This window comes from Euphorbia lathyris, chromosome 4 (assembly GCF_963576675.1).
Source record: "Euphorbia lathyris chromosome 4, ddEupLath1.1, whole genome shotgun sequence".
In the NCBI taxonomy this organism is placed as follows: domain Eukaryota; kingdom Viridiplantae; phylum Streptophyta; class Magnoliopsida; order Malpighiales; family Euphorbiaceae; genus Euphorbia; species Euphorbia lathyris.
Window position 1 is genome coordinate 88,418,770 of NC_088913.1, and position 25,093 is coordinate 88,443,862.

The following is a 25,093-nucleotide window of genomic DNA, read 5'->3' on the forward strand; positions in this document are numbered from 1 at the left end:
AGTATTGTTGGAGATGAAATGTCTTAGTCACTCTTAAATCACTAAGAGTCCATTATTTATATTACTTTTAGAGAATGCACTAAGAGTCTCTTGGAGATGCTCTTAGTTACTCTTAAATCAGTAAGAGTTAATTATTTATATTATTTTTAGAGAGTCTACTAAGAGTCTTGGAGATGCTCAGATTTTAAATATTAGAGAAATAAAAAAAATAAAAAAAAATTGGATAAGTTTGACAAAAATATATGTGTTTTGTTATAGTGTTTGAAATTGACCCAATTATCAATGTTGGCGTAAACTTGTTCTTGACTACCAATGTTAAAGGTAAAATTGCACCATTTTAAATGTTAGTGGTAAAATTACTCATTACCTAAAACGTTAAGGGTATTTTTGCACATCATCCAATTTATAAAGTGTAATTAATAAATAGATTTTAAATATTGGAGAAATAAAAAAATAAGAAAAAGAAAATTGGATAAGTTTGACAGATGAGGTTGAGGTGTCACTATGTTCTTACGCCTACAAATTCAAGACCTAATTTAGTTTGTGTCGAAAGAAAGAAACTGCTTTTGAAGGGTGGGTCTTATCCGCCGCCGTGCGATAGCCCACCCCTCCTTCTCGCCGCCGTAGAACAACGAAGCATCTGTGTAAACTTTGATAGATGCGATTGCGATTGTGATTGAGTCGACTATCAACTGATAGTCATGAACCCATACAAAATCATCGGAAATCTGGCTAAATCCGGCCAGCTACTTCTGGGTAAGTAACTCTTTGTAGTTTTGCTCTATTAGATTTTATGTTTTAATCGGAATTCTGTGATCATTACTATTTGGATCTGGCAAATTGAAAATTAACGAAGAGAACCTAGGTTAGGTTATTATCTATTTAGCATGGTCCTTTATCTCAGAAACCTTTTAGCACCCCAAAATTAAGTTTCAATAAAATGCATCAGAAGGCTAACTAACTTACAAGTAGGTGGATTTAAACAGTCGTTTCAGTCATTTTAATTTTGGGTTCCTAATATAATTTTAAGGTGAAAAAAATAGATTATATGACCCTCTGAATTTTGACGAGAGTGAATTTATAGATGAGAGGATTATATACGTTTTATGTTCATCTATGTCTCCTACTTAAGTTATCGTTCTTATCGAAAATCAATTTTAGTTGGTATAAATGTTGGACTAGCTGTAGATTTTGAAAATTAAAGCAACTTATTTTAATAAATGTATGTATGCACTATTGGCTATTTGATAATTCAATGTAATGAGAACCTCGATTGTCAAGCATTTTTTTAGACTATTAGCAGTGGAAAATGGCATTACTTATTTACAAAAGTGATGCAGAGTTAATTAGTTCTTGTTCAGTTACAGAAAATAAGGGCCATTTTCTGGCAACATTTTGTAAGAAATTGGAAAATGCAGATAAATTTTTAGTTGCAGATAGTCTTAAAGAGCAAATTGGAAACTAGTTTTCCAAGATTTGTATTTTACATTTACTTAGGAAACCAATTTTGTGATGTTTTCCACATCTTTATGAGGAAAATATGGAAAAAAAGGGAATTTTCGATGAAATCTCATAATCGCCTTTTTTATTATTTTTCGTTTTTAATTATTTTTACTATGTCATGAAAGCCATATGATGCTATAATTGGTTTAGAACACATTAGCAATCTTTTCTTGTTTTAATTTATGAAGATCATATTTTACTATTGGTATTTTAATATATTTTTCACATGTTTTCTTATTTTAATTATAAAATGGCTTGTTTATAATATATATCACATTTTTCATAATGTTTTATATATTGAATAAACAGTCTTATTTACAAAAATGATGCAGAGTTAATGAGGTCTTAATTTACCTTAACTTAGAAGGTAGAAGTTCACTTAATTTGTTTGTTAGCTTGCACAAAAATAACCTCCTAATTTGGAATTTATATTATATATAAAAATGCAGATGCAGAAGGTAGAAGTAGAGGGATGGAAAGAGAATCAAAGGTGCGTGAAACATTATTTGGGGAGGAGAAAATAAAAGAGATGGTTAGATACACTAGAGGAAGCGATTACGTTGAAGTTAAGTGTGGCTGCACCAGCAAAAGGTACGGAGACACCACTTCAACACTTCAACACTTCGAGTTTATGCCAACCGCCAATTTCTTCTCGTCCGTGATTGCAGTTCCGCCTGTCTACGGAGTAATTTGCTACTTCCTCTTGTCTTTCTATATCTCTTTCTTGAAATATAGGGAAAATGCATGATAGTAAAAATTGAATGAATGCAGTTAAAAATGCAACATATTTCACTTGTTTCTTACTAGAAGTATAAGTATGATCGTTTGAGCATCGTATATATGCAATGTTTGTCCTCTTTCCTTCTCATTGCTCTTCACTTGATTGAAATCGAATGGATAACTAATTGATGTTTGAATTCTCAGATATATTTCATTATCTTCTCGTTAAACTACTATTTGATTTTGATAGTTGTTTTTGAGTTGAATAAAATGTCTTGTGTTATTATGGAAGACATAGAAATTACTTGTTGAGGCCTACATCGCACAAGAATTTTGATTTCAAAGCTTTTTAAGTTTCCAAAACGTTTCGGAATTCGAGATTCTCTGAAAACTTGTATGAAATGTTTCGGGTCATGATTCTATCGTTTTTTTTTCATGAAATGTTTCGGGTCATGAATCTTCAACCCATGCCCCTTCATTCTCATTCCTATTTGTTAAACATGGTTACTAATAAGAAATTTCTATGAATTTTCAATAACTTGAATAAATGTTTTGCATATTTTTATCACGTTTTATGGTGAATTTTGGTGAAATAAGTTGCCTGGCAATGGATTTTGAGTGGAAATTTTTTGCAGCTAAGCAAGGATCTCAACCTTGAGCCTAAAAAGATCAATTTCTGGGAAATGAACTTATGGAATCATCCAAGAGTTCTGGAACTGTGCCAATAGATGCAATGACATTGGTTGAAATGTTCCTATATTTGGTAAGTAGTGAAATTAGCCCCAGCTCTAATTACATTATATATGCAAGGACTCATTTCAAGAAATTTCTTTTGATTATGCAGGGTAAATGGGTGGATCTCTTTCCAACAATTGTTACCAAAGCATGCATAATTCAAGTACATGAAACTGGAAAATTAGGACATATGAAACTGGAAAATTAGGACACATGAAACTGGAGCATTATGCAAAACAAATATGGTTAGACAGTGAACGTTTTGTTGTGCTATACATCCATAGATGTCAACACCATCAATAATCAAGGTGAGACTGCAATGGATCTGGCAGATAAACTTCAATACGGAGACTCAGCATTAGAAATCAAGGAAGGTCTTGTGGAGGGCAAGTGCAAAGCATGCTTCGTAACTGAATGAAGCAAGTGACATAAAGCACGAGGTCCGCTCGGAAACTAATAGAAGAGTTTCTGGTAATAGCAAAAGAAGTAAGGAAACATCACAGGGGGACTGTCCAAAACACCACGAATTTGGTAAAGTCATTGATGTTCTCTTTCCTTCAAATGCTTTCTTGGCTATATTCAGTGTGCCCGGGCAATATTGAACCCGGTCACTGTGCCATACGACTGGTCCAGTAGATAGCCTAAACTCCCCCATTTCCTTACAATACAATACTGAAATAACAGCATATAACCCACAGAGCCTAGCCTAGCCTACTTTGTTCATTTTCTGATATTTATTTGGAGAGATTCATCATAGTGAAAAAAATAGAGTATTATCCTGTTTCTTTTTTGATTTTTGTTGGATGACATTGTTTTGTATTGATAAGATATTAATGGGAAGGAAGATTAATAGATGAGATTGCAACCGATTCATGTTTTTGATGATTTCAAATGTTATTAGCTGATATTAATCTCTACTTGTTATGTTGGTTTGTCCCCTGTGCTTACAACTTTTGATTCTCATCTTTCCTTGTGTACTCTTCACATATTTATGGAATATGTCATGCTCTGGAAATTTAATTATACTCCCTCCATTCTCAAATAAGTGTCGGAAATTTAATTATACTCCCTCCATTCTCAAATAAGTGTCGTTTTAGATCATTGTTTTTATTCCTTTTTAAGTGTCGTTTTCGTTTTTTAATAAAATTTAGTATAGGTTTTTGGTCTAAACATTTAAATTTTGTCTTGATTTATGTGTTTTTTAAGCTTTCAAAGTTTTTTCTCCAATCATCATAAGAGAGAGAATTTTTATTTAGTTAATCCACTTAAATTTATTAATTTAAGTGCACATTAATTGTGTTTATTAATTTGTGTGAAAATTCTAAAACGACACTTATTTGAGAATGGAGGGAGTAGTAAACAGCTCCGTTTTTGAAATTTCAATTTTCTTTTTCTTCAACTATTCATTTGCTGGCCCTTTTTAAATATGGCTTCCTTAATTGATTTATTGAATATATTCATTGGCTCCAGGACCCCCTTCCGTCTTAGTTCTAAGACCTTGCAATTATCGTGTTCGAGTCGTGTCATTTTGGGTTCGTGTCAAAAAGACTAAACCCAACCCAAAAACTTTCGTGTCAAAGTCGTGTTAACCTGTTCGGGTTAGTGTCGATTAAGTGTTGTGTTTTCGGGTTACATGTAATTTTGTTATGCATATATATTAGGGTAAATTTCAAATAAAATCCCTGTGGTTTCACTAATTTTCAGATAACGGACTATGGTTTACGTTTTGTCAAAACGAGGATTGAGGTTTCGCACTTGGATTAATGCTATTAAAATCATCTTTAACGTCTTGAAAATCAAAATTTTCAAGAATTAAAGTTGTTCAATGTCATATTTTTTTTTATGATACTACATTTTCGATTTTTGAACTTTTTTGGAACTCTCTCTCTAAACATTAATTTTCTCTCTCTTTACCAACATCATCTAAATAATCTTAAAATAAGAAAGTTGAAGAATTAAAGTTGCTTAGAATATTAGTAGTTCTTAAAATATATCCTTTTTGAAGTCGTCAAAGATTATTTTAGGAATATCAATCGAAAAAGTCCTTATTTTCCTAAAGTTGAAAACCTCAATCCTAATTTTGACAAAAAGTAAACCACAGTTCTTTATGTGAAAATTAGTAAAACCACGGGGGTTTTATTTGAAATTTACCCTATATTACGAATAACTCTTAAAAATATAAGAAGATATGGTACTATTTTTAAACATTTTATATCATTTTTAGATTAGTATGTTAACACTAATTATCGAAAAGTTATCATGTTAGATGGTCATGTAACATGTTTATAACAATTTAGGAAATTCAAATCAATATTTACAATTAATAATTATAATTTTATTATCTTTATTAAAGTGACATAAAAAATACGAGAGAATATAACAATCATTTCTAAATATCCGTATCATTTCGTGTCATTTTCAGGTTCACATATCAACACTAACCCAACCCAAAAATTTGTGTGTCAGTTTCGTGTCAAACCAAAAATGACACATTACCTACTAAGCTCAACACTAACACTAAAAATCCGTGTCGTGTAATCGGGTCGTGTGTCATTTTGCCACCTCTAATAACTATGTTCCATTGCTTGCTATATTAAATTCAATTAGAATTAGATCAGGTAATGGCTATACATTGCAGAATATAGTTTGATCATACATTGCAGTATAGAGTTTGATCAGTTTATTGTTATCGTTGTGTATCAACAAATGATCATGCGATTTAGGATTCTTGTGAGACATTAAAAAGTGTTCTATATGTTTTATTTGCGGTTAGCTGTTATATCTATCATTTTTGTTTGTTTACTCTCCTGCTCTTGATTGCATATAGCTCTTAACTGATAGAGCGATTGCATATGGCTCATAGCTGATAGAGCATCTGCAGACGGACAATGGGCGAAGCGAAACTAATATTCTTCTGCTAAGGAATAATGTAAGACTGGTGACTGTGAAAGCTTTTGATTTATTGAAATTAGAAGATAAACATAAAGATCTAGCTTTAACACTCTATTATAAATTAGAAGGAATAAGAATGCCCCCAGGAAGTAAAGTAATTAGTATAGAAACAAAAATGATATATGCCCTTACAGGTAATCATCATATCAGAAAATCTGTAATGCAAATAATTACTGAAAGTTACAGACATATTCAAGCTTTAATCAATGGAAGAGAATAAAGAAATAACAGAACAAACCCATACAGAAAATACTAATATCTACTATCAAATGGATACTTATGAAGGTGGTATAACTCAAACTTTAAGTTTTAAACCAGATATTTATCAGAAAATACAAGATGAAACTGAAGAGCTATCTGTAAATAAGATATTTAAAACAAAATGGTTTGAGAGAAATAAAAATATACGATATATTGTTCAGAAGCATGAGAATATTATAGATACAACTACTATAAATGGTAGAGCAAGGATAAATTTAATAACAAATGACGTAATAAAAAGAGAATTATCCAAATTATCACATAAAGAAGCAAAGAAATATAGGAATATTTACTTTGGAGGAATAGAATTCACTATAAAAGCATATTTTCAGAAAAATATCGATACTCCTATTCAAATATATGTATTAGATGATAGAATATTAGATAATATCCAAGATGCCTTAATAGCAGTAGTAAGAGGAAACTTAATTTATCAGAAACTTAAATTCACAATTCAACCAGATTTTAGTATCTCATTAGAAGATAAACATAAAGATCTAGCTTTAACACTCTATTATAAATTAGAAGGAATAAGAATGCCCCCAGGAAGTAAAGTAATTAGTATAGAAACAAAAATGATATATGCCCTTACAGGTAATCATCATATCAGAAAACAAAATGATAGGGATATATTAGTACCAAAATTATATCAGGAAATATTAGAACCACTAGAACATAAGGAAAATTCCATCATAACAATACCAGATGAAATATGTATAGATTTTAATTCTAGAAAACTACAACCAATCCAGAAATTATTACCTAGGATAGAAGGAGGAAGGTTAAGTTTTAAGAAAGACATAATAAGACAACCGAGAACATTAGATTTATTACATACATATTATGAAGATAAGTTACGAATAAAAGTAATATTATTTAATGAGCTACGAGCAACTGACTGTATAGCTGAAATTAATACAGGAACCAAAAGTTTAGTACATATTAGCCAAATAAATGAGAATAAATGTGAACTAATCGAACCACAAACTTATAACTGTCCAAATAGTACAAGAGAAATAATCATAACTAAAAGCATAAGAATTAGATTTAAAATTCAAGATCTAGAATATGAGATAATTGTAGGAGTAACAGAATATGATAGTACATATGCACTATTATTAGGATACGACTTTTTAAATAAAATAAAATATAAGATAAATAATGAAGGAATTACGATAGAGGACCAAAACAAAATACGGTATATAAATAAAATATGAACATACGACAACAACTTGATAAAAAAGAGAAAAAATTACAAATAATAAAAACTATTATGGCAGAGACAATCATAGAATCTCAAATAAAATATTTAGAAATTGAATCTAAACAACAGAGACTAGAATGTGAAATCAAACAATTAAACTCTTTATTAGAACCACCTAAGAAAGAATGGATCAAACTTGAAGACGGATGGATAAAAAGAATCTACAAAGATGAGTGATCCTAACCAAAAATTGGACCAAATATGGATAGAGATTGTAGCAAAAGAACAATTAAAGAATACTCTTAGTTTAATACAAGAAAACCATATTCAAATCCAAGAAATGATAACACATGAATTAACAAAACTGTGGAATACATCGGAAATACCAACGTTTAAGATAATTTTGGAAAAATTAAACATGTTAGTAGCTAATATAGACAAAAGAAAAAGACCCATAGAAGAAAGCTGTAGCATTACCTCAGGAGAAAATCTAAACATTACTATAACACAAACTAAAACTCCAGAAATAGTACCCATAGATGCTTGGAGACGAAGCAAGGACCCAATAATGATGGATATAAGTGAAATAAAACCTAAAATCCCTACAACCGTAAATAAAACCTTAGATCTGTTAACCGATTTACACAAAAAAGGACAATTCTAATCTAATGGCCGAACAAGAACATAGTGTAATAACATTTCTTAAAAATCACGCCCAAGAAATTATTGAAAAGGAAAAATACAAATATGAACCGCTAAAAAACAGCAAACTCAAAGACAATGATGCTAAACCATCCAATGTAGACGTAAGCACCGAAGCCGAATACCTTCAACTAAAAATCGAAAAACAACATAAAGAAATCAAAGACCTACAAAAAGAAAACATAAAATTAGTCATAAATTCGAGTACAGAATGGGTCGAAAAATATAAAAAATATAAACACAAATTTAAAAATACTAAAAAAGAATTAAAAGAAACAAAGCTAGAATTAAAACAAACAAAAACAGAGCTAATCCACATTACAGATGAATTAAAAGAATTAAAGGAAGAAGTAAGAGTCTTAAGAACAATGGTTAAAGAAGTAAAAGGGAAAACTATTCACATCAGTAACAGTAGTAGTGATAGTTCAGATAGTTCAGATATTCAAAGTGAAAATAAACTAAAAATCATTGGGTATATAGAAGAAGAAAATAAAGATGAAACAAAATTAATAGAAGAAAATCATCAAATAATGAAAGCATTAGAACAAATGAAGAACATTAATGCAATAATAGAAGAAGAACCAGAAAGTGATATAGAAAACAACGAATACAACAACAAATACACTAGGTATGAAGAATCAGATATAGGATCAGAAAATATAGTAAACGAAGATGCCGATAATTATCCAGAAGAAGAAATGATAGACCCCAATTTAGACGTAGTAACTAAAAGAGTACCTACGATTCCACAACATATACCTATAGGCCAACAAGGAGACTTTAAAGAATTTATAGGATCTATGTCTCAAGGATTAAATCCAAATGGATATTTTTTAGACTTAGATAATGTCTATGATGAACAAGAAATAAGTAGACGAATAAATGATTGGAATTTAGGAATGTACATAGCCTTAATGAATTCATCTCACACTGAAAATTTAGATTATATGTATGACCTAATCTCTAAAACAATGATAGGAAAAGTAGGATTTTGGATGGAATCTATAACTCATCAGTTAAGACCACAAATAGAAGCTTGTGCTCATGATTGGAAATCAATGTTATTATTATTCGATATGGTATTAAAAAGAGAATTTTTAGGAGAAAGATGGTTAGTGGCTAGAGAAACAGTATTTGCTGAAAGAAAAGCTGAAATAATAATGAATTTGAATAACATGAAATGTTGTAAAATTAGTAAATTACCAGAATATACTATCAGTTTTACTAAGTTCTTTTATGAAGCTAGGTTTTTACCACAAGAAGGATTGATATACCAACAACTATATTATGACCACTTACCAAACCCATACAACGTAGAAGTTTCAAAAGAATATACTCAATTAGAACCAAAAGAAAATACATTAGGAGAAAGAATTAGAGTACTACGAGCTTATCTTATGCGAAAATGTGAAGAATATAGAGTTCAACAAAAGGTTAAAAAGGATAAGAAACTCGGGTTACGAGAAATATGTGGATTCACGGAAAAACGGTTAGTTTTTGGTTGTGATGATAAAATTAGGAGAAAATATAGACGATATACTCCTAATCGCACTTATAGACATAATCCGACATATAAGAAGTCTTATACTAACAAGTATGATAATGGACGATTTCGACGAAAACGATTTAGACGATATAAAAATAATCCCGAAAATCGGAACAGATTTAGATATAAACGAAAATTTAGGAAAAGACGAGAAAGACCACTAAGGGATAAAAATACTAAACTTACAAAATGTAAATGTTGGAATTGTAATGAGAAAGGACATTATGCTAATAAATGCCCTAAATTAAAACAAAAAGGTGTCAAATATATAGGAACAACAGAATTTATAATGAGTCTAGAACAAATAAGAGCCAGCGATGATAAATGGCATAAAGAAGATGAATTTTATATTACTGAAACAGAAGGTGAGAACTCAGAAGAATTAGAACCAATAGAATATGAAGATAGTGAAACTAATAACTAATGGTAGCCATATATGTAGAAGCACCGGTAGAATATAAACCTAATAAGATTATAAAACGCCGCATATTTATAGATAGTGGAGCTGATATATGTTTAGCGAAGCAAGATGTACTAGTTCCCCATAAATGGAAAAGATCTAAAGGACATAAGGTCAGAGTTACATGATTTAATGAACAAATGAAAGAATTAGATATTATAGCCGAAAATATGAGATTAATACTTAACAAGACAATCTTTCGATTACCCATAATTTATCAAGAAAATAATATGAAACAACATATATTATTAGGAAATAATTTTCTTGATTTCTTTAAAGTCCAGCTAATCAAACCTGAAACCATAAGTCTTTTAACTCCTTGTAATAAATGGATTATCCTTAAGCGCGTCCTACCTTTATATCCACTCACAATACATAATATCAAAACAAACAGAGATACTAATTTAGAACTTTTAAAACAAAAATATTTAGACCATTTAAAGATCAACTTTGGAGAAAACCCTATAACGTTGTGGGAAAAAGAAAAGATATATGCTAAGATAGAACTCATAAACCCTAATGATGTTGTTCGCACTAGACCAATAAGATATAGTCCTGATGATCAAAAGGAATTTGAAATACAAATAAAAGAATTATTAGACTTAAAATTAATTCAAGAAAGTAAAAGCCCTCATAGTAGCCCGGCATTCTTAGTAAGAAAACATAGCGAACAAAAGAGAGGCAAAGCAAGAACGGTAATAGATTATCGAGAACTAAATAAGAAAACGATTTTTGATGGATATTTTTTACCTTATAAGAGAAATTTAATTAATAGATTATCAGGAAAAAAGTGGTTTAGTAAATTTGATTGTAAAAGTGGCTTTTGGCAAATTAAGCTTACTAAAGAATCAAGACCTTTAACAGCATTTAGTGCACCACAAGGACATTATGAATGGATTGTGTTACCTTTTGGTTTGAAAAATGCACCCCAGATATTTCAACGACGAATGGATACGATATTTAGAAAATTAAATGACTTCTGTGTATCGTATCATTTAATTTTCTAAATATCGTATCCATTCGTCGTTGAAATATCTGGGGTGCATTTTTCAAACCAAAAGGTAACACAATCCATTCATAATGTCCTTGTGGTGCACTAAATGCTGTTAAAGGTCTTGATTCTTTAGTAAGCTTAATTTGCCAAAAGCCACTTTTACAATCAAATTTACTAAACCACTTTTTTCCTGATAATCTATTAATTAAATTTCTCTTATAAGGTAAAAAATATCCATCAAAAATCGTTTTCTTATTTAGTTCTCGATAATCTATTACCGTTCTTGCTTTGCCTCTCTTTTGTTCGCTATGTTTTCTTACTAAGAATGCCGGGCTACTATGAGGGCTTTTACTTTCTTGAATTAATTTTAAGTCTAATAATTCTTTTATTTGTATTTCAAATTCCTTTTGATCATCAGGACTATATCTTATTGGTCTAGTGCGAACAACATCATTAGGGTTTATGAGTTCTATCTTAGCATATATCTTTTCTTTTTCCCACAACGTTATAGGGTTTTCTCCAAAGTTGATCTTTAAATGGTCTAAATATTTTTGTTTTAAAAGTTCTAAATTAGTATCTCTGTTTGTTTTGATATTATGTATTGTGAGTGGATATAAAGGTAGGACGCGCTTAAGGATAATCCATTTATTACAAGGAGTTAAAAGACTTATGGTTTCAGGTTTGATTAGCTGGACTTTAAAGAAATCAAGAAAATTATTTCCTAATAATATATGTTGTTTCATATTATTTTCTTGATAAATTATGGGTAATCGAAAGATTGTCTTGTTAAGTATTAATCTCATATTTTCGGCTATAATATCTAATTCTTTCATTTGTTCATTAAATCATGTAACTCTGACCTTATGTCCTTTAGATCTTTTCCATTTATGGGGAACTAGTACATCTTGCTTCGCTAAACATATATCAGCTCCACTATCTATAAATATGCGGCGTTTTATAATCTTATTAGGTTTATATTCTACCGGTGCTTCTACATATATGGCTACCATTAGTTATTAGTTTCACTATCTTCATATTCTATTGGTTCTAATTCTTCTGAGTTCTCACCTTCTGTTTCAGTAATATAAAATTCATCTTCTTTATGCCATTTATCATCGCTGGCTCTTATTTGTTCTAGACTCATTATAAATTCTGTTGTTCCTATATATTTGACACCTTTTTGTTTTAATTTAGGGCATTTATTAGCATAATGTCCTTTCTCATTACAATTCCAACATTTACATTTTGTAAGTTTAGTATTTTTATCCCTTAGTGGTCTTTCTCGTCTTTTCCTAAATTTTCGTTTATATCTAAATCTGTTCCGATTTTCGGGATTATTTTTATATCGTCTAAATCGTTTTCGTCGAAATCGTCCATTATCATACTTGTTAGTATAAGACTTCTTATATGTCGGATTATGTCTATAAGTGCGATTAGGAGTATATCGTCTATATTTTCTCCTAATTTTATCATCACAACCAAAAACTAACCGTTTTTCCGTGAATCCACATATTTCTCGTAACCCGAGTTTCTTATCCTTTTTAACCTTTTGTTGAACTCTATATTCTTCACATTTTCGCATAAGATAAGCTCGTAGTACTCTAATTCTTTCTCCTAATGTATTTTCTTTTGGTTCTAATTGAGTATATTCTTTTGAAACTTCTACGTTGTATGGGTTTGGTAAGTGGTCATAATATAGTTGTTGGTATATCAATCCTTCTTGTGGTAAAAACCTAGCTTCATAAAAGAACTTAGTAAAACTGATAGTATATTCTGGTAATTTACTAATTTTACAACATTTCATGTTATTCAAATTCATTATTATTTCAGCTTTTCTTTCAGCAAATACTGTTTCTCTAGCCACTAACCATCTTTCTCCTAAAAATTCTCTTTTTAATACCATATCGAATAATAATAACATTGATTTCCAATCATGAGCACAAGCTTCTATTTGTGGTCTTAACTGATGAGTTATAGATTCCATCCAAAATCCTACTTTTCCTATCATTGTTTTAGAGATTAGGTCATACATATAATCTAAATTTTCAGTGTGAGATGAATTCATTAAGGCTATGTACATTCCTAAATTCCAATCATTTATTCGTCTACTTATTTCTTGTTCATCATAGACATTATCTAAGTCTAAAAAATATCCATTTGGATTTAATCCTTGAGACATAGATCCTATAAATTCTTTAAAGTCTCCTTGTTGGCCTATAGGTATATGTTGTGGAATCGTAGGTACTCTTTTAGTTACTACGTCTAAATTGGGGTCTATCATTTCTTCTTCTGGATAATTATCGGCATCTTCGTTTACTATATTTTCTGATCCTATATCTGATTCTTCATACCTAGTGTATTTGTTGTTGTATTCGTTGTTTTCTATATCACTTTCTGGTTCTTCTTCTATTATTGCATTAATGTTCTTCATTTGTTCTAATGCTTTCATTATTTGATGATTTTCTTCTATTAATTTTGTTTCATCTTTATTTTCTTCTTCTATATACCCAATGATTTTTAGTTTATTTTCACTTTGAATATCTGAACTATCTGAACTATCACTACTACTGTTACTGATGTGAATAGTTTTCCCTTTTACTTCTTTAACCATTGTTCTTAAGACTCTTACTTCTTCCTTTAATTCTTTTAATTCATCTGTAATGTGGATTAGCTCTGTTTTTGTTTGTTTTAATTCTAGCTTTGTTTCTTTTAATTCTTTTTTAGTATTTTTAAATTTGTGTTTATATTTTTTATATTTTTCGACCCATTCTGTACTCGAATTTATGACTAATTTTATGTTTTCTTTTTGTAGGTCTTTGATTTCTTTATGTTGTTTTTCGATTTTTAGTTGAAGGTATTCGGCTTCGGTGCTTACGTCTACATTGGATGGTTTAGCATCATTGTCTTTGAGTTTGCTGTTTTTTAGCGGTTCATATTTGTATTTTTCCTTTTCAATAATTTCTTGGGCGTGATTTTTAAGAAATGTTATTACACTATGTTCTTGTTCGGCCATTAGATTAGAATTGTCCTTTTTTGTGTAAATCGGTTAACAGATCTAAGGTTTTATTTACGGTTGTAGGGATTTTAGGTTTTATTTCACTTATATCCATCATTATTGGGTCCTTGCTTCGTCTCCAAGCATCTATGGGTACTATTTCTGGAGTTTTAGTTTGTGTTATAGTAATGTTTAGATTTTCTCCTGAGGTAATGCTACAGCTTTCTTCTATGGGTCTTTTTCTTTTGTCTATATTAGCTACTAACATGTTTAATTTTTCCAAAATTATCTTAAACGTTGGTATTTCCGATGTATTCCACAGTTTTGTTAATTCATGTGTTATCATTTCTTGGATTTGAATATGGTTTTCTTGTATTAAACTAAGAGTATTCTTTAATTGTTCTTTTGCTACAATCTCTATCCATATTTGGTCCAATTTTTGGTTAGGATCACTCATCTTTGTAGATTCTTTTTATCCATCCGTCTTCAAGTTTGATCCATTCTTTCTTAGGTGGTTCTAATAAAGAGTTTAATTGTTTGATTTCACATTCTAGTCTCTGTTGTTTAGATTCAATTTCTAAATATTTTATTTGAGATTCTATGATTGTCTCTGCCATAATAGTTTTTATTATTTGTAATTTTTTCTCTTTTTTATCAAGTTGTTGTCGTATGTTCATATTTTATTTATATACCGTATTTTGTTTTGGTCCTCTATCGTAATTCCTTCATTATTTATCTTATATTTTATTTTATTTAAAAAGTCGTATCCTAATAATAGTGCATATGTACTATCATATTCTGTTACTCCTACAATTATCTCATATTCTAGATCTTGAATTTTAAATCTAATTCTTATGCTTTTAGTTATGATTATTTCTCTTGTACTATTTGGACAGTTATAAGTTTGTGGTTCGATTAGTTCACATTTATTCTCATTTATTTGGCTAATATGTACTAAACTTTTGGTTCCTGTATTAATTTCAGCTATACAGTCAGTTGCTCGTAGCTCATTAAATAATATTACTTTTATTCGTAACTTATCTTCATAATATGTATGTAATAAATCTAATGTTCTCGGTTGTCTTATTATGTCTTTCTTAAAACTTAACCTTCCTCCTTCTATCCTAGGTAATAATTTCTGGATTGGTTGTAGTTTTCTAGAATTAAAATCTATACATATTTCATCTGGTATTGTTATGATGGAATTTTCCTTATGTTCTAGTGGTTCTAATATTTCCTGATATAATTTTGGTACTAATATATCCCTATCATTTTGTTTTCTGATATGATGATTACCTGTAAGGGCATATATCATTTTTGTTTCTATACTAATTACTTTACTTCCTGGGGGCATTCTTATTCCTTCTAATTTATAATAGAGTGTTAAAGCTAGATCTTTATGTTTATCTTCTAATGAGATACTAAAATCTGGTTGAATTGTGAATTTAAGTTTCTGATAAATTAAGTTTCCTCTTACTACTGCTATTAAGGCATCTTGGATATTATCTAATATTCTATCATCTAATACATATATTTGAATAGGAGTATCGATATTTTTCTGAAAATATGCTTTTATAGTGAATTCTATTCCTCCAAAGTAAATATTCCTATATTTCTTTGCTTCTTTATGTGATAATTTGGATAATTCTCTTTTTATTACGTCATTTGTTATTAAATTTATCCTTGCTCTACCATTTATAGTAGTTGTATCTATAATATTCTCATGCTTCTGAACAATATATCGTATATTTTTATTTCTCTCAAACCATTTTGTTTTAAATATCTTATTTACAGATAGCTCTTCAGTTTCATCTTGTATTTTCTGATAAATATCTGGTTTAAAACTTAAAGTTTGAGTTATACCACCTTCATAAGTATCCATTTGATAGTAGATATTAGTATTTTCTGTATGGGTTTGTTCTGTTATTTCTTTATTCTCTTCCATTGATTAAAGCTTGAATATGTCTGTAACTTTCAGTAATTATTTGTTTTTGCATTTCTATTGTCTGTTCTTGCTCTCTATGTTTTTCTTCTAATCGTTTTACTTCATCTTCTAAGTCAAAAACTCTTTTTTGTAATTTTATCTTTTCAATACGCTTAGCATCTAAAGCACCTTGTGCTACTTCTAATTGTCTATCTTTTAATTCCATAATTTGTAATGCTCTTCTACAACTTATAATATGTTAATTGATATCCTGATTATAAATTAATGGTTTTTCAGCAATAATCCTAAGACTTTCAACTGGTATATCCATTATCTAGTGTGTATAATTCTGAAAAATCACGATTGTGAAATTAATTAGGCATTTAATCATTTCTACTTTTCTTATTAACATTATATGCCTATTTAGATCACTAGTTCCTATATTAAGGAGATGTTGGTAATATTCTAATAATATAATTAATTTGCCTAATAGAATAGAAATTTCTAAACTATTGCTTAAATCTAATTCAATTATGCCGCTTGTAATTTTATCAACTGCTTTCCTATGAATATTAAGCTGTGATGCAAACATACTGGTATATGAAGATGACATAGTGATTTCAAAAAGTTCTAACTATTTGTGAGATCCTTTGAAAGCTCTGATACCATTTTATGTGATAATTTGGATAATTCTCTTTTTATTACGTCATAAAAAGCCACTAGAACATAAGGAAAATTCCATCATAACAATACCAGATGAAATATGTATAGATTTTAATTCTAGAAAACTACAACCAATCCAGAAATTATTACCTAGGATAGAAGGAGGAAGGTTAAGTTTTAAGAAAGACATAATAAGACAACCGAGAACATTAGATTTATTACATACATATTATGAAGATAAGTTACGAATAAAAGTAATATTATTTAATGAGCTACGAGCAACTGACTGTATAGCTGAAATTAATACAGGAACCAAAAGTTTAGTACATATTAGCCAAATAAATGAGAATAAATGTGAACTAATCGAACCACAAACTTATAACTGTCCAAATAGTACAAGAGAAATAATCATAACTAAAAGCATAAGAATTAGAATTAAAATTCAAGATCTAGAATATGAGATAATTGTAGGAGTAACAGAATATGATAGTACATATGCACTATTATTAGGATACGACTTTTTAAATAAAATAAAATATAAGATAAATAATGAAGGAATTACGATAGAGGACCAAAACAAAATACGGTATATAAATAAAATATGAACATACGACAACAACTTGATAAAAAAGAGAAAAAATTACAAATAATAAAAACTATTATGGCAGAGACAATCATAGAATCTCAAATAAAATATTTAGAAATTGAATCTAAACAACAGAGACTAGAATGTGAAATCAAACAATTAAACTCTTTATTAGAACCACCTAAGAAAGAATGGATCAAACTTGAAGACGGATGGATAAAAAGAATCTACAAAGATGAGTGATCCTAACCAAAAATTGGACCAAATATGGATAGAGATTGTAGCAAAAGAACAATTAAAGAATACTCTTAGTTTAATACAAGAAAACCATATTCAAATCCAAGAAATGATAACACATGAATTAACAAAACTGTGGAATACATCGGAAATACCAACGTTTAAGATAATTTTGGAAAAATTAAACATGTTAGTAGCTAATATAGACAAAAGAAAAAGACCCATAGAAGAAAGCTGTAGCATTACCTCAGGAGAAAATCTAAACATTACTATAACACAAACTAAAACTCCAGAAATAGTACCCATAGATGCTTGGAGACGAAGCAAGGACCCAATAATGATGGATATAAGTGAAATAAAACCTAAAATCCCTACAACCGTAAATAAAACCTTAGATCTGTTAACCGATTTACACAAAAAAGGACAATTCTAATCTAATGGCCGAACAAGAACATAGTGTAATAACATTTCTTAAAAATCACGCCCAAGAAATTATTGAAAAGGAAAAATACAAATATGAACCGCTAAAAAACAGCAAACTCAAAGACAATGATGCTAAACCATCCAATGTAGACGTAAGCACCGAAGCCGAATACCTTCAACTAAAAATCGAAAAACAACATAAAGAAATCAAAGACCTACAAAAAGAAAACATAAAATTAGTCATAAATTCGAGTACAGAATGGGTCGAAAAATATAAAAAATATAAACACAAATTTAAAAATACTAAAAAAGAATTAAAAGAAACAAAGCTAGAATTAAAACAAACAAAAACAGAGCTAATCCACATTACAGATGAATTAAAAGAATTAAAGGAAGAAGTAAGAGTCTTAAGAACAATGGTTAAAGAAGTAAAAGGGAAAACTATTCACATCAGTAACAGTAGTAGTGATAGTTCAGATAGTTCAGATATTCAAAGTGAAAATAAACTAAAAATCATTGGGTATATAGAAGAAGAAAATAAAGATGAAACAAAATTAATAGAAGAAAATCATCAAATAATGAAAGCATTAGAACAAATGAAGAACATTAATGCAATAATAGAAGAAGAACCAGAAAGTGATATAGAAAACAACGAATACAACAACAAATACACTAGGTATGAAGAATCAGATATAGGATCAGAAAATATAGTAAACGAAGATGCCGATAATTATCCAGAAGAAGAAATGATAGACCCCAATTTAGACGTAGTAACTAAAAGAGTACCTACGATTCCACAACATATACCTATAGGCCAACAAGGAGACTTTAAAGAATTTATAGGATCTATGTCTCAAGGATTAAATCCAAATGGATATTTTTTAGACTTAGATAATGTCTATGATGAACAAGAAATAAGTAGACGAATAAATGATTGGAATTTAGGAATGTACATAGCCTTAATGAATTCATCTCACACTGAAAATTTAGATTATATGTATGACCTAATCTCTAAAACAATGATAGGAAAAGTAGGATTTTGGATGGAATCTATAACTCATCAGTTAAGACCACAAATAGAAGCTTGTGCTCATGATTGGAAATCAATGTTATTATTATTCGATATGGTATTAAAAAGAGAATTTTTAGGAGAAAGATGGTTAGTGGCTAGAGAAACAGTATTTGCTGAAAGAAAAGCTGAAGTAATAATGAATTTGAATAACATGAAATGTTGTAAAATTAGTAAATTACCAGAATATACTATCAGTTTTACTAAGTTCTTTTATGAAGCTAGGTTTTTACCACAAGAAGGATTGATATACCAACAACTATATTATGACCACTTACCAAACCCATACAACGTAGAAGTTTCAAAAGAATATACTCAATTAGAACCAAAAGAAAATACATTAGGAGAAAGAATTAGAGTACTACGAGCTTATCTTATGCGAAAATGTGAAGAATATAGAGTTCAACAAAAGGTTAAAAAGGATAAGAAACTCGGGTTACGAGAAATATGTGGATTCACGGAAAAACGGTTAGTTTTTGGTTGTGATGATAAAATTAGGAGAAAATATAGACGATATACTCCTAATCGCACTTATAGACATAATCCGACATATAAGAAGTCTTATACTAACAAGTATGATAATGGACGATTTCGACGAAAACGATTTAGACGATATAAAAATAATCCCGAAAATCGGAACAGATTTAGATATAAACGAAAATTTAGGAAAAGACGAGAAAGACCACTAAGGGATAAAAATACTAAACTTACAAAATGTAAATGTTGGAATTGTAATGAGAAAGGACATTATGCTAATAAATGCCCTAAATTAAAACAAAAAGGTGTCAAATATATAGGAACAACAGAATTTATAATGAGTCTAGAACAAATAAGAGCCAGCGATGATAAATGGCATAAAGAAGATGAATTTTATATTACTGAAACAGAAGGTGAGAACTCAGAAGAATTAGAACCAATAGAATATGAAGATAGTGAAACTAATAACTAATGGTAGCCATATATGTAGAAGCACCGGTAGAATATAAACCTAATAAGATTATAAAACGCCGCATATTTATAGATAGTGGAGCTGATATATGTTTAGCGAAGCAAGATGTACTAGTTCCCCATAAATGGAAAAGATCTAAAGGACATAAGGTCAGAGTTACAGGATTTAATGAACAAATGAAAGAATTAGATATTATAGCCGAAAATATGAGATTAATACTTAACAAGACAATCTTTCGATTACCCATAATTTATCAAGAAAATAATATGAAACAACATATATTATTAGGAAATAATTTTCTTGATTTCTTTAAAGTCCAGCTAATCAAACCTGAAACCATAAGTCTTTTAACTCCTTGTAATAAATGGATTATCCTTAAGCGCGTCCTACCTTTATATCCACTCACAATACATAATATCAAAACAAACAGAGATACTAATTTAGAACTTTTAAAACAAAAATATTTAGACCATTTAAAGATCAACTTTGGAGAAAACCCTATAACGTTGTGGGAAAAAGAAAAGATATATGCTAAGATAGAACTCATAAACCCTAATGATGTTGTTCGCACTAGACCAATAAGATATAGTCCTGATGATCAAAAGGAATTTGAAATACAAATAAAAGAATTATTAGACTTAAAATTAATTCAAGAAAGTAAAAGCCCTCATAGTAGCCCGGCATTCTTAGTAAGAAAACATAGCGAACAAAAGAGAGGCAAAGCAAGAACGGTAATAGATTATCGAGAACTAAATAAGAAAACGATTTTTGATGGATATTTTTTACCTTATAAGAGAAATTTAATTAATAGATTATCAGGAAAAAAGTGGTTTAGTAAATTTGATTGTAAAAGTGGCTTTTGGCAAATTAAGCTTACTAAAGAATCAAGACCTTTAACAGCATTTAGTGCACCACAAGGACATTATGAATGGATTGTGTTACCTTTTGGTTTGAAAAATGCACCCCAGATATTTCAACGACGAATGGATACGATATTTAGAAAATTAAATGACTTCTGTGTAGTTTATGTCGATGATATATTAATCTATAGCAATAATATAGCAGACCATTTACAGCACCTAGATGCATTTATAAAAACAGTACGACAACATGGAATCCTTTTATCTGAAAAGAAATCAGAAATCTTTAAAAATAAAATAGAATATTTAGGATATATAATAGATAGTGAAGGATTACAACTACAAGATCATATCGTAACTAGAATCGAAAATTTTAAAGAAAAATTAGATACTAAGAAAGAAGTCCAACAATTTCTAGGAATAATAAATTATGCATCAGATTATATAAAAGACTTACCAAAATTACGACAACCCTTGCAAGAGCTAATTAAGAAACATAAAGTATTTGAATGGACGACAACTCACACTGATACTATAAGAAAAATAAAAGAAGCAGTAAAAGTTCTCCCAAAATTAAGACTACCTAAAGATAATGATCAATTAGAATTATATACAGATGCTAGTGATATCGGGTGGGGAGCAGTACTCATCGCATATAGAAAAGAAGATATAGACAAAGAAACTCCTTTAATATGTGGCTATAGATCAGGAACTTGGAAACCCTCAGAGAAAAATTATCATATCAATGAAAAAGAATTACTAGCTGTTAAAAATGGAATTAAAGGATTTAGGTATCATTTGTTACCCATAGAATTTATCATAAGAACAGATAATACACAAGTAGGAGCATTTATCAGAAATAAAATAGATCCCCTACCAGAATTGAACAAAAGAAGGCATTGGCAAAGTTTTTTCAATTGCTATAATTTTGTTGTTAAACCTATCTCTGGAAAACGAAATATCTTAGCTGATTTTTTGAGCAGGAATGGAGATAATGATCCAGCGAATATCAGAAATCAGAAATCAGAACCGCCAGATGCTGGCAATGATCAGAAATCATGAGAACTTTCTGGACAACCTTGAGGAAGAACTCAAGAAACTCCAGTCTCAGAACAATCAGAATATACGAACCATGACTCCTAGATCATCTTATGAGTTGTTAGGAGATCTTCATAAGAAGCCAATTGAGCTGCCAACTTCATCTAGTGGACTCTCAGGAGCCACCACCTTGAACCATTCTAAGCTGATTAATCAGAACTCATCAGAAATCACAACCTCCCAGGTTATACAATTCCCTCCAGAAATGACAGAAGCATATAAGAATATCATGAAATTTTTTACATATAAGAAGAGTCAAACCGTATATAGAACCATTAAGATGACCAAATACCCTAGGTATATATGCTCAGAAGACTGCAGTCCAGATGTTGTTCAGAAACTATTTCGATATGGATTTCTGGACAAAGTCATGACTGATGAGAGCCTTAATAGTGTTTCAAAACTCCCATCTATCATACCCAGATCCATTGACGAACTTGGATTAAGATTTGGAAGAGGAATATTTTGTGTTCAAATTTTTGATGCTGCTATGGACTTAGAAGGGAAACCGATAATAATTGCTCAGATTTTTAAGACTGGTAGAAACACTAAGATTGATGTAGATAATTCCGACCATCAATGGGACATTCCATGCAAATTAGAAAATTTTAAATCTTGGTTAGGAGAAAAACGAGCACATGGAATCCATACGATCAAATGTAGACTCGAAGACTATATTAGAAATAAAAAGGTGGCTATAATAGCCAGATCGAATCATGGAGAAGTTGAAGAAATGATAACTATCAACTATTTAATGGAAATGAGTGATGAAACGAGTCAACAAATTTTGATAGAAATGCATACGAAATTGATGGATAAGAAATATAAACATAGTTCAGATACATTAGCCCATTATGAATCTATATATGGCCCAAGAAAATCATGTTTAATTAGAATTGAGCCCATAAGACCTGAGCCCATGAATATTGACTCCATAAGGCCCAAAGAGCCTTTTAGGTTTTCTTAGATCCTAAATCGAGAAACATATAGATGTCTATGTTAAATGCAAGACTCATAATATGATTATTGTGGTGTTTTAAGGCGAAAAAATACAGGGATCCGCAGCTCTCAGGCTCAAGAAACAGTTGCATTATCTTATAAGCATTCATTCGTTTGAAACAATTTTTTTTTATCTTTGGTTTACTACTATCAAAAACCAGTACAAGAAACAGAAAAAAAGAATTTGTTGCACTTATGGAGAGAATGTGTGTATATCTATGACATACCGACTCTTCTAAAAGGTTGATGTACGAGCAGTGGCGGAGCCAGGAATTTAGGTTTGGGGGGGCTAATTTTTGTCGTAGGGTTAAGGGTAAATTTTTAAAGTCCAGCCCGTAAGGGCTGGACAAATTTTTTTTAGCCTCAAACGTGTTAAAACTGTAAAAATGTTATCATTTTTTAGAAACTAGCATTGAACTAATAGAAAATTAAGTATGTTTAGCGGACACACCCATTAAAAAATTAAAATTTAATTTAAAAACTAAGTTATTTGAATCTAAAAAATAAGAAATTAATTTTTTTAATGGTAAAGACATAATAAAAATGAATTAAAAATGTTATCAAAATAAAGAGTCCATTTAAATTAATTAATAATGGTAACTATTGTAAATGTGTGTATCTCATTACTAATGGGTATAGCATATATATAGATATAGAGGGGTATAATGGTCATCCATTATATTATTTATAACACTCCCCCTTGGATGTCCATTATACAAAAATAAGTAAATGCGATTGGGGATGTTGCCTCATTAAAAACCTTACCAGGAAAACCTAGTGGGAAAAACCATGGTCAAGGAAAAGAGTGCAACACGCATTTACTCCCCCTCATGAATACATAGCTAAAAGTCTTTACAACGACGCAATCCAATGCGATAAACTAACTTCTTAAAAGTAGCAGTTGGAAGCGCCTTGGTGAATAGATCCGCCAAATTGTCACTTGAACGAATCTGTTGAACTTTCACATTACCATTCTTTTGTAGATCATGGGTGAAGAAATTTTTTGGTAAGATATGCTTCGTTCTATCTCCTTTAATGTATCCTTCCTTCAGTTGTGCAATACATGCAGCATTATCTTCATACAAAACTATTGGAGCTTCTTTTCCGATAGATAGACCACAATCTTCTCGAATATGTTGAGTGACAGACCGCAACCATACACATTCACGACTAGCTTCATGAATAGCTAAAATTTCTGAATGATTAGAAGAAGTAGCTGCTATGGTTTGCTTCATAGAACGTCAAGAAATTGCAGTATCACCACATGTAAACACATATCCTGTTTGTGATCGAGCGGTATGAGGATCAGACAAATATCCTGCATCAGCAAAACCAATCAAGTCCTCTTTGGACTGGTTAGAAAAGAATGAGCCCATATCTTTCGTACCTTGAAGGTAACGGAATACATGTTTAATCCCATTCCAATGCCTTCGGGTTGGACATGAGCTAAACCTTGCTAACAAATTCACAGAAAATGATATGTCGGGTCTTGTATGACTAGCAAGGTACATCAATGCCCCAATTGCACTTAAGTATGGTACTTCTGGACCAAGAACTTCTTCATTGCTTTTCCGAGGACGGAATGGGTCCTTATCCACATCAAGTGATCTTACAACCATTGGGCTACTCAACGGGTGTGCTTGATCAAAATAGAATCTCTGAAGCACCTTTTCTGTGTATGTTGTTTGATGCAGAAGTATTCCATCTTTCAGGTGTTCAATTTGCAGTCCCAAGCAAAATTTTGTCTTTCCAAGATCTTTCATCTCAAATTCTTTTTTCAAATATTCCACTGTATGTAAAATCTCTTCAGGAGTTCCGATGATATTTAAATCATCAACATACACTGCAATTATGACAAATCCAGACCCAAATCTCTTAATAAAAATGCACGGGCTGATAGGGTCATTCTTATAGCCTTCTCTTATCAAATATTCACTAAGGCGATTATACCACATACGCCCTGATTGTTTCAATCCATAAACTTTCACCAAGATCATAAAATCGCAAAATATCCCGATAAAGCGAAAATTCTTAGTCGTTGAACTGGGATCACAGCTCACAAATAATTGTAAACAAATTCATACATTGAATAAATAAAGCAAACAGAAATCGAATCTGCAGCAAATGAGGGAAAAAAAAAATACCTGGTGGTGGCAGAGCTGCAAATGACTTCAGTGAACTTCGGAGCTCCGGTGGACACTGGCGAAGGTTGA

At 30.4% G+C, this 25,093-nt stretch overlaps 1 protein-coding gene across 1 annotated transcript in view; it reads left to right on the top strand.

Moving 5' to 3' along the window:
- The first annotated feature begins 517 nt into the window (after positions 1-517).
- LOC136226563 (uncharacterized) overlaps positions 518-25,093 on the top strand; it is an 87,716-nt gene continuing 63,140 nt past the window's right edge. Inside the window, exons 1-4 of the mRNA XM_066015127.1 lie at positions 518-756; positions 1,953-2,188; positions 2,859-2,986; positions 3,068-3,676. Of these exons, the coding sequence (XP_065871199.1) occupies positions 702-756; positions 1,953-2,188; positions 2,859-2,951 (384 nt within the window). The 5' untranslated portion in view covers positions 518-701 and the 3' untranslated portion in view covers positions 2,952-2,986; positions 3,068-3,676. The remainder of the gene's footprint in view (positions 757-1,952; positions 2,189-2,858; positions 2,987-3,067; positions 3,677-25,093) is intronic.